Genomic DNA, 11,510 nt, shown 5'->3' with positions numbered 1-11,510 from the left:
TCAAGATGTCATAACAAATTTTAAAATATAAAAATAATTAAATACAGTTAAACTAAAAATATTTCTTTGATTGTATAAATTTACAAAAAAAACAAAAAAAGGAGAAAATTTTACTTTTGCTCCCTTGACTATTATACATTACATTTGGTCATTAACTATTAAAATTTTCTAATTATGTACATGATTTTGTAATTTGTATCACATTTGACCATTCCATCCAATTTTCCGATCAACTATTGCCAGAAGTGCTCCTTCCGAAAGAGCATTGCATTTGCTTCTTCCGGATGGAGCCTGCCGTTCAATTTCTCAATCAACTATTGTTGAAAGTGCTCCTTTCGAAAGGAGCACAACATTTTCGAAAGGAGCACAACATTTGCTTCTTCTGGAAGATGAAGAGCACTTTCTGTAATAGTTTGCCTGAAAAATTGAACGACAAAACCAAATATAATACAAATTACATAGTCATGCACCTAATTAGAAAATTTTAATAGAAGGACCAAATGTGATTCATGTATAATAATTATATGACCAAAAGTGAAATTTATTCTTTACAAAACAACTACATAAATTAGTGTGTATATTGCCAAATTCATTCTTAAAAAAATACAATTTACACGAACTTCATTAAAAAAAAAAAAAAAAAAAAAAACACACACACACACACACACAAGAAATAAAATAATCTTTTAATATTTTATGGAGGGAACGTGTAACCTTCCCCTCCTTATGAATCAAATAGGTTTATACTTACCTCACATCTAAACCTTATGCATTTCTGGATAGAATATAGGCATTACTTGTTTTCTGAATTTTAATAAACTAAATGGCATCCTTGTGATGTCAAAAACCAAGATTATGTCATGTAAAACTTTGTTCTTAAAACTAGTCAGATCAAGCTATTGGAGTGCCCATCATTACCACCAGAAGATTTCAGTTCACACAGCCAGTATCGATTTGTCAGAAGCAGTTGAACAGCCCACAGTTGAACAGCCCAAATTGACGTGTGCTTAACAATCTTAACATAGTTTCAGCTTTCAAGACAACACCATAAAAACATACCTTTGAAATCCAAAAGCAGTGATTGCTTGCAGAAAAGAAAATCAGGGATCAATTTGGTATGATTTACATTACAGAGCACTGCTCCAGCTGCAAGCCTGCAAATACTCTTAAACACATAAGCAGGTTGATCATATGCTCGAGTACTGTTTGCATTGAGAAATGCAATCATAAGATCTTAGAGAACTACAAAATCCAATTGAAGACTACCAAAAACCAGGATTACTCAAGTTACTATATGACTAAAGAAAGTGCATCTCTAGGCAGCAAAACCCACAGCAATGTTACAAATTTCTTTAAAATAAATGAATAAGAAAACAAAGTTAACTTCTAAAAGCAGAGAGAGAGAGAGAGAGAGGATCTAGAATAAATTTTAATTATCTTTTCCTTTTAAGATCAAAGAACATCAGCTCACTGGGGGGAATTTCACTCCAAATTACCGAAGAAATAAAGATTTGAAGTGAATGCATACTCAGAACGAATCAAAACTAATAAGAGACAAATAATTGCTCGTATCATCGCAATTTAAACCAAAAACTGAAACTCAAGGATTAGATTTAGTAGCAGAGCGAACGGCATTCCAAATGTTGACAGCAGCACCGGCGACATGAGGGAAGAGCTGAACAAGTGCGCCAGAAGCAACCCCAATAGCTAGGGTTTGAGGATAGCTAGGCTTGGAGTCCATTTTCATGTCCAGGCTGATCAACCTCGAGCTTATCGACTCCAGCTTTCTCGAAGCAGTACCGGCGGCGGAACCGGTGTCGCCTCCATTTTCTCTGGAAGTTACGGCCATCCTGAACAGAACCTTCTGGAGATCCTCAATCACTTTTAGGGAAGCCTCTTCGGTGCCCATACCCTGGGACTCGTAGTGAGATACCATCTCCTTCGGCCCCGGCATTTTTTTAACCCTCTTCTTCTTATCATTCCCTTGGCCGCCGGCGTTGCTCTCTGCCGCCGTTGAATTCCCGAACTTCGGACGCTCCATTTACAGATTTTTGTTTGGATAGAATGAAAAACCCTGACGGAGGGTTTTACAGTGAAGAACAAAGGATAAGGTTTTGAAGGCTCCATTTTAAGTTTTAACCTCCTCTATTTATAAATAGGGCAACGCAAAAATGTTAAGGAATATTAAATTTGGAAATTAAAAAAAAAAAAAAAGTTTATCTACGGTAATTAATTTAAAATTAGATGAATTAATTTACAAATAATATTTTAATTTAAAAAAATTACCATACGGAGAAAGTTACACGAGTCGTCTCCTTTTGAAGGATGCAGTCTCTGTCCCAAGAGCAACGGTGTTCTTCCTTGGATGATGATGATGACGACGATGATGTCTCAATTTCTTTAATTTCAGAGGCCTACCCTTAACCTCAACGCCAAATTGTCTTCCGTTCATCCTACGATGATGGTGGCGGTGGCGGTGGCGGCTGTGATGATTATGATGACGACTACTCTCCATTTCCTTGGTAATCACCTTTCTCTTTCTAGAGACGCTTGCATCTCTATCAGAGCCGCCGCCTCCGCTGGTGGAACTATCACTGGTCTCGACGTCGGGGAAGCGGCGCCGGCGCCGTCGGCGGCGGTTAACACGCTTAACGTTGGTTAGTTTATGCCAGAAGAAACATGCCATGCACCCCAGTGCAGAGCAGTAAGCCTTGCACGCGGAACAATACATTTTGCAGACAGTTTTTCCTACGCATTGGCATACCCCCAATTTGAAAAAGAGGTAGAAGAACAGCAAAGCTGGACATGGAGAATCGTCATCAGTTTTCAACTCCAGCAAACACAGTAATTCGATTAAGAAATCGAAAAAATCACGGCTAACTATTATTACTTATGTAGCACAGAATCAGAATCATGAACAGCCTCATCAAATCGGATACACATAGATGAGTGATGAAACAAGTAATATCCCATACTCCGGAACAAACATCCCTGCGAAACTCAACGGGAAAGAGAACCTGGATTCAATTAGGAATTTATGGTTTAAAATATGGAGATTATTTTCAAAGGAAAAATACATACTCGCATGATCCTCCCAGCATAGCCTTTAAGGGAGCAGCCAAGGCATTTCCGACACCATCAGCGGCCTTGCTCAGAACGTCGCCCATATTATCTGCTGCAACAAAAAGTAGAATGGGTAAAAGAGACAGAAACAGCCACAGTCGTAAAGCCCCGGAATCGGTTTTGAGCGGTTATATCTCAGGGAGGGAAGATGGCAGTGTTAGTGGGCCTAGGAAATATGGCCCAGAAAGTAACGAGTATTGCCAGACAAATTAATCATTAATCATTAGAAATTATTATTAAGTATTGCAGAGAGCAAGAGCTAGTGTGAAGGGGGAAGGGGAACAAGCATCCTTCCGACTCCCATAAACTCTGCTGCGAACTCCTCGTCATTTTTGCCTAGCATATCTTTCAATTTACAATCTACATTACTACGCCTGAGCACCCAATATCTGGGTTTTATCTTCTTCTCTAATGAGTAGCTGAAGTATCTTGGATAATCCACCACTTCGTTTATCGACTTTCCCATTGTGTTCTGTAAGAATTCAAGCTTCGGCCTCAAAACTTCTTCAATGCTGTACCCGAGTAATGGTGAAAATCTACGGACCATGAATGATACGTCCCGCTTTGAAATCCCAGCATGCATCAAATACTTTATCCTGTCCAAATTGCAATAAAGTAAACAATTTTTGATTTCTTATCAAATCTAGGCAATAACTGGCACTCCCAATCTCCCATTGCCACATGCAGCACAGCAGTAAAGATCCTTACCTTGGAAGTAAAGCTTCATCGACATCGCATACTAAGAACTCAGGATATTTCCTGATAACCCTGGGGAAATGATGCCTAGAAACTCCGATATCATTTAGGAAACCAAGCTTTCTCTCAAGAGTTCTCTCAATGCTTGAAGCAAAGAGTTCAGGGCAGCGAACAAGTATTCTACCAATGGTATCCTCATCAACTCCCAAATCTTTAAGGAAGCAAACCACCTGGATATGGAAGTGAATTTTTTTTTATCAAGATCAAGAACCTTAGACATGAAAGAGAAAAGCCAAGTTAAACAATAGCAAGTAAACAAAGACTTGATCAAACAAACAAAATAAAAAGATATCAAGGTTGCAAAAGATAACTATTCTCCATTCTAGCCTATACATCAATGTCAAGGACTTTGGTATATTTTAAAGGTGGAGTACTGGAGCTATAGTGTGTATATGTTTGCACAGGGAAAACTATGTGGTAGGAAAGAACCATAATCAGTACATTATTGCAAGGGAAGATTGATTTACAGTTGCTACAAGTGTCTAAACTAATTTTATTGATTTACTTGCTTAGTTGCTTTTAAATGTCCCTTACCTTGAGGAAGTCCTGAGGTTTCTGCACCAATAGCTGAGGACTTGTAGCAATAACCTTACCCACCTTCTTGTTTACGATGCCCAAGTCTTGAAATTGTTCAAGCATCAACTTCAGCTTGTCAACTGAACAACCTAAAAGTAGTGGCCATCTTTTAATTGCACGGGCTACACTAGCATTGGGTACCTGCTAGGAGAAAAGTGCTTCCAGTAAAACAAAAGAAAAGCAAATAGAAAAATTGACGTGTAAACTAGATTAGGAAGGAAAGTATGGGGAATGTGCAGGACTGATTTTCATATTGTAATAAATTACAATGTGAAAGTGCAGAAGAATAATAATGTACCAACATACTTTAGAGCTTTGATAAAAGGACAATGGTTGTAAATGGTAATTCAAGAATCTAGTACCTTCTCCTTATTGAAGAAATCTAGGATCCTCTCATAGTTTTGCAGAATGCTTGCAGAAAGAATCCATGGATACTTGAGTAACATCTTACCAAAATCTTTGTCAGTTGCACCAACCTGGAAGACATTTCAGAAAATGTTCATTCACTAGGAGCAATACCTTTTGGTTAACCCAATAATCATATAATATCTGACATGCAATGTAAAACAACCATTTAAGAGTCAGACAGAGACAGAGAATTCTCTTAGGTTTATAGCTGGGGCAAAGATCTTTTAGTTTTAATGGAGCAATTACAGGACAAAGTTAATTTAAGTTTATCGCCTTTCTAAATACTCCATTAAATGTAATAATATAAACTTTGGGAATTAGATAGAATTGCAAATATGAAACAAAAACATATTGCTTAATCCTACAAAGAAAGCCATACTTTAAGAAAAGAGTGTAATCTTGGTCTTATGTCCTCTTCAACATCATAGAAAATAATTGGCGGAAAGAGTAGTAGAATTTGTCTCTTGAATCCATGGGCAATTCCAATTTCCTCAAGGAATTCCAGGATGGGCTTCATTTTAGTCTCCAAGGGCAGCAATAAAAGGCGTGGAAATGATTCAATAAGATATCGGAAAGAACCATCTTTGGAGCCTAGCAACTCTAGACCTCCACGCCTTGCTTGGATCTGTGTAAAGCATATAAGAATAAATTCTTAGGTATTTCTAAAAATCATTATAACACTGAAAGAAAGATCTAGGTATGACTTAAAATTATCACAGAAAGTCTGAAACTGATAAAATGAGAAATTTAGGTGGATGAGTAGGAGATAATAAAGCTAAATGATCATAATAGCAAGAACTCAAGAAGGCATACTCGCCTTCTCAAAGAATGACAAGGTTTGTTGCACGTCTTCATCAATAGAAATAGATAGATGCATCATCATTCGTTGGGCACTTTTACCAATACTTCTTTCATCATCACTGTGAGAAAATAATACTTCCTTCAAATATTTAACCTATAATCAAATAAAAAAAATTAGCAAACTGCTCAAAATTATGGAAAATATAATTGATGAAAAATCCAGAAGCCTTGTTATACAAACACACAGAGAGAAGATTATTTCCAAATTGAATGCTTTCACTGCATATTAATCCCTATAGACATTTCCATATGTTAGGCATCAACTTCTTGTCCTCCAGAATATACTAAGGTTACAATTGTCTATAACATATTCACATAACCTACACAGAATGTTGAGGAAAACTCACCCCTCTTCAAATGAAAAATGTTTGATATCATAAGCTGAAATTACAACCAACTCACTTACAAATTATCAAAAGATAGAACGAGCAAAAGCTCTTGGGAAAAAAAATGAAAGGCATTTGCAAAATAAAAGATAGTATCATGTTCCTCTCACAATAAAATTCCGGTAAAAGAAAACATTAAATGTACTGATTGAGAATCCATCCGTAACTAAACAATTAACCAGGCAGGGTGAAAGGCCATAAGCTACTTATAACTCAGTAATTTCATGACCATAATACAGATAATAAATGGATGCACAAAACAGAAAAAGAAAAAAACGATGTTCTGACGATAATACCTTGCGAATGAGGTCAGGAAGTGTGTGGGAAGAGGAGAGATAGCGAGCAAGGTGAGTTGCAGAAGAGAGAGTGAGGCCAGTGCTCTCTAAGTAGGGAAGCATACCCTTATCACCTTTCTGTTGAGCCATTTCGTAGACCTTAGTCCTAAAAGACGGCGGCGGAGGCGGCGTTAGCTGTGAGTGCGGAACTGTGGCTGCAGAGTTGGTCCATGAATTCCACAAGGAGAGTTCGTCGAGGTCTTGAACACTGTCAATAAGCATCCGCAGGTAGTTGGGAGCAGCTAGAACGATCTCCATGGCTTCCTCCGTGGAAACCCCGAGTTGTTGAAGATAATCGCAAAGCGCATCCCTTGCTTCGCCAATTTTTACTTCCTCTTCTCCTTTACCTTCCCCATTTGAAGAAGACGACGAGCAGCGCGGCACCAACGGAGCAAATTTCAAATTCCGCCGGAGACGATAAGTATGAGGATAGGCCCTCTTCTTCAGAGAAAAAGAGATGGTGAAAATTGAATCAAAATAGGACGAAGGCGAGCGATGGAAAGATATTTCACCAGTAGTTGGTACGGCAGCGAAGATGAGCTGATGAGAGTGAGTAGTTAGGTTTAGTAGGGAGGAGGAAGAGGTGGATATGCGATTGGGAAGCCAATTCCATGGCATTCTGCGGCGGCGACGGCGGCGATATCTCACCAATCAAAACTAATTCGGCACTCCCCTCAGCTGCAACTCTGCAAGTTCCCGCTTGTTCTGTAATTCCCCATTTCGTGTGAAAACAGCAAGATTTTTAAGCGTTAAAAAAAAAAAAACAGTTCCCAATATTTTTTTAACGAATTTTGAAATGAGTTGGATTTTTTAACTAAAAAATCGTACATTACTATTTTTTGAAAGCAAACTAGAGATATCATTCCTATTGAAAGTGTAAAATGAGCAATTCTACTCTTGTGTAGTAACAGAAAATTATCTTTGACTAACACAACTGAAAAAGTGTTAACAATAATTAAACTCGTATTATCTTTGTTCATTTTATGTGGTAGATTTGATTAACTAAACTTGACTCAAGTTATTTATAATTTAATTTTTCATAATATTAAGTTTAGAATTAGTATTTAAAATTTATATATTTAAAAATTATATTAAAAATATTATTAAATATAAAAAAAATAAATTTAAAAATTATAAGAAAATACTAATAGAAATAAACAAAGAAGAAATAATTGATTTGACCATGAGTATAATAGAGGGATTACATTATTGTCTGATGAATTTTATAAATTGAGTTATATTACATGTACTTTTAAATTCTACTCCTTACTTTTACTCCCTGGCATGAAAAAGAATGATATAATATTCACATCATGTGAGTCCCATAAAAAATGTCTATATTAAGAATTTGTGAGAAGAAGTAAAAATTATGAGTAAAATTGGGAGTCCATATAATATTTTCCTTATATATACATTCTTACTAGTTACCTACCATGCACAAAAGTAGATAGTTTAAAATTATAATTACATTAAATAATTTTAATAATAAATAAATAAATAATACAAGTGATAGAATTTATATTATATTAAAATAATTAAATTAAATGATACCTCATAGTAAAACGTTTTTGGTTTAATATATAGTGCTTAATTAAATCAATTATTTTAGAAAAATATATTTGGTTTAATATATACTATTATTTGCACCCGTGCGATGCACGGAATTGATTTGTTGTAATATATTAAGAATATATGAATCGATATATAATTATTTAAATTAGAACATCAAATATTATATAGTGCAATTAAATATATGGTTTGGATCGTTTATATATTTTGATGGTATCATTGCTTGAATTTGTGCAAATAATTGCTCAAATTAATAGCTAATGTCTAGATGTACGCATACGGTGTTATAACTTTGAAGATTTTATTTATCATTGTTTAGAATTTTCATAAATTAGTAAAATGTGCTCGTTTCTAACAACTCAATTATAGAAATGAATTAGTATCCTTATTCATTTGTATGGAAGATATATTTTTTTGTCTAGATATATAACAATTTTTTTATTTAAAAAAAAAAAAACTTAATATCACCGATTATATTTACACATTATTGAAACCTCTTTGTAGACGACATTGGTAGTGACAACACAATCCTATTCATCTTCGTCTAGAGCTAACACCTTCAATCCATCAGGACGGATTACTTGGATTAAAATATATAATGGTAGAATATTACTCGATTAGTTATCCTTTTATATTTTCAATCAATTAGTGATATCGGATTCATTTTCAGCTAATTATTCTTTTTTATTTTCAGTCAATTAATCAATTAGAATATCAAATGTAGTGATATTTTTTCCTAATTTTCGTTCCATTTTTAATTGATGATGTAGAATTGTAGATATTATTATTAAAATATTTCCGTTTCATTTTTAATTCACCTTTACTATTGTTTAAAATATGCATTTACTATTGATAATGTAGAATATTATTATTGAAATATTTTTCTCCAATTTTTAATTTTCATTTCATTTTTAATTAAAATGCAATGATCTGGTCATTTTTTTAGTCAATTATGGAGCATTTTTTTATTTGCAGTCAATTATTAATATTCATTTCCTTTTAAAATTTTCAGTCAATTAGAATATAGATGTATTAATATTTTTACCTAATTTCCGTTACATTTAAATTTGATGGTGTAGAATATTATTAATGAAATATTTTCGTTTCATTTTTAATTTACATTTACTATTTTTAATAATATGCATTTACTCCTTCATGATGTGAAATATTATTATTGAAATATTTTCTTTCTATTTTTAATATTCATTTACTTCTAAAAAAAAAAAAAAAAAAAAAAAATTTGGACTTCTCACTCCTTGCCCACATTGATGGCAAGCAATTATGTTTATAAACATTTTCAAGAGCTCATTTTTCCAAACATTTTCAATATGAGATTAAAATGATCCCACATCATTCTTCTTATTTTTCTAATTTTAATTTTATTTTGTATATCGTTTTGTTTGGATGATTATGATGATGATGATTATTATTATTATTATTATTATTATTATTATTATTATTATTATTATTATTATTATTATTATTATTATTATTATTATTATTGACAATTTTAAAAAATTGAGATTGAAAAATTCACCAAAATTTTAACAAATTCGTCATTTTAACAATTTATCTTTAATCAAAACACCAAAAATATTATTTAATAACTTAATAATTTGCTCTAAACTGCTAAAAACTAAAACAATACATACATTTTGGGTTAATCTTTCCCAACCCACTAATAATTAATAAATAATAAATAATGAATAAATAAATAAAAACTAAAATAAGAAGACAAATCTAAGGTTTCTTAAATAAGAACCTTTTAATTTCTCAATACTTGCGACATTGATGGACAAACAATTATGTTTGTACCTCTTATATAGAGGAGTTCAAGAGCTTATCTTTTCAAACATTTTCAATGTGGGATCAAAATAATCTCATATCATTTACAAAGGGACGGGCTCCCCTTTGTCTTTTTTTTTTTTTTTTTTTTTTGTTAATTTTAATTTTATTTGGATTATTATTATTATTATTATTATTATTATTATTATTATTATTATTATTATTATTATTTTTGTTGTTGTTGTTGTTGTTATCGTCGTCGTGTTGTTGTAATTTGATTATTTGGCAAATTCGACAAAATTTTAACAAATTCAAATGTTTAACATTTTATATTTAATCAAAACACCAAACATATTATTTAATAACTTAGCAATTTGCTCCAAACTGCTAAAAACTAAACCAATACATCTACATTTTGGGTTAATCTTTCCCAAACCCCCTAATAAATTTTAAAAAAAAAAAAAAACTAAAATAAGAAGCCACTAAGATAAGGTTTATTAAATAAGAGTCTTTTGACTCGTTGGGCTTCAATAGGTGAACATATATTATATGTAACAGGTCAATCGAATAGTTATGCTGTGGAACCCGTGTCCACCTTGCAAGGTGGACACAATTCTATGTTAATAATTACTGAATTATATGTTCATAATTATAAAGCTATATATTCATAATCTTTGAACTTCATATTCATAATTATTGAACTCTATATTCACAATTACAAAACTATATGTTCATAATTACTTAATTATATGTTCATAATTATAAAATTATATATTCATAATTTTTGAATTTCATATTCACAATTATTGAATCTCTATATTCATAATTACATAACTATATGTTCATAATTATAGAACTATATATTCATAATTATGAACAATTTTAGAACCGTGTCTACCATGCAAGGTGGACATAGTTTCACATCATAATTTGTCGGGTCAATAGTACTCAAAAATAAAACATGAGCATTTGGACTTATCAATACTTGCCCACATTGATGGTCAAACAATTATGTTTGTAAGAGGAGCTCAAGAACTCCTCTTTCCAAACATTTTCAATGTGGGATGAGGAGCTCAAGAACTCATCTTTCCAAACATTTTCAATATGGGATCAAAATGATCTAGCATTATTTACAAATGGAGCCCGTGGATCCATTTTGTCTTCTTTTTATTATTTTTAATTTTAAATTTAATTTTATTTTGTATATTGTTTTGTTTGGATTATTATTATTATTATTATTATTATTATTATTATTATTATTATTATTATTTTTAATTTGATTATTGATAAATTCGCTAAAATTATAATAAATTCGTCATTTTAACATTTTAACTTTAATCAAAACATCAAAATATCAAAATCAAAATATATTATATAATAACTCAATAATTTGCTCCAAACAGCTAAAAACTAATACAACACATACATTTTGGGTTAATCTTCCACAGCCCCTACTAATAATAAATAAATAAAAACTAAAATAAGAAGACAAAGTTAAAGCTTCTTAAATAAGAACCTTTTGACTTCTCAATACTTGACCACATTGATGGGCAAGCAATTATGTTTATAAGAGTCTCATTGCTCCTCTTATATAAATGAGCTCTCTCTTTTCAAACATTTTAAATGTGGGATCAAAATGATCCCACATCATTTACAAAGGGTGCCGGTGGCTCGCCTTTGTCTTTTTTTTTTTTTTTTTTGATTAATTTTA

General features: G+C 32.4%; 2 protein-coding genes across 3 annotated transcripts; both read right to left on the bottom strand.

Moving 5' to 3' along the window:
- Positions 1-753: 753 nt before the first annotated feature.
- Positions 754-3,229, bottom strand: LOC109187732. Of its 2 annotated transcripts, none has more exons than XM_019338031.1 (4): positions 3,082-3,229; positions 2,891-2,991; positions 2,287-2,799; positions 754-1,154 (listed from the first exon to the last, which is right to left on the bottom strand). In XM_019338031.1, exons 1-3 carry the CDS (start codon positions 3,165-3,167, stop codon positions 2,300-2,302), a joined length of 687 nt encoding a protein of 228 aa, XP_019193576.1. In that variant the 5' UTR covers positions 3,168-3,229; the 3' UTR covers positions 754-1,154; positions 2,287-2,299. The 2 variants fall into 2 exon arrangements, with proteins under 2 accessions (XP_019193576.1, XP_019193575.1); XM_019338030.1 differs by lacking the exon at positions 754-1,154 and adding an exon at positions 1,472-2,145.
- A 98-nt stretch (positions 3,230-3,327) lies between these two features.
- LOC109187730 lies at positions 3,328-7,178 on the bottom strand. Its single transcript, XM_019338027.1, has 7 exons — positions 6,407-7,178; positions 5,681-5,818; positions 5,243-5,488; positions 4,818-4,931; positions 4,414-4,596; positions 3,832-4,049; positions 3,328-3,719 (listed from the first exon to the last, which is right to left on the bottom strand). The coding sequence occupies exons 1-7, from the start codon at positions 7,061-7,063 to the stop codon at positions 3,383-3,385; spliced, it is 1,893 nt and encodes a 630-aa protein (XP_019193572.1). The 5' UTR covers positions 7,064-7,178; the 3' UTR covers positions 3,328-3,382.
- Positions 7,179-11,510: the final 4,332 nt, after the last annotated feature.

This window comes from Ipomoea nil, unplaced genomic scaffold (assembly GCF_001879475.1).
Source record: "Ipomoea nil cultivar Tokyo-kokei standard unplaced genomic scaffold, Asagao_1.1 scaffold1421, whole genome shotgun sequence".
NCBI classification, from domain to species: Eukaryota; Viridiplantae; Streptophyta; class Magnoliopsida; order Solanales; family Convolvulaceae; genus Ipomoea; species Ipomoea nil.
The sequence above is the reverse complement of the archived record's forward strand: the minus strand, read 5'-3'. Positions and strand labels throughout refer to the sequence as shown.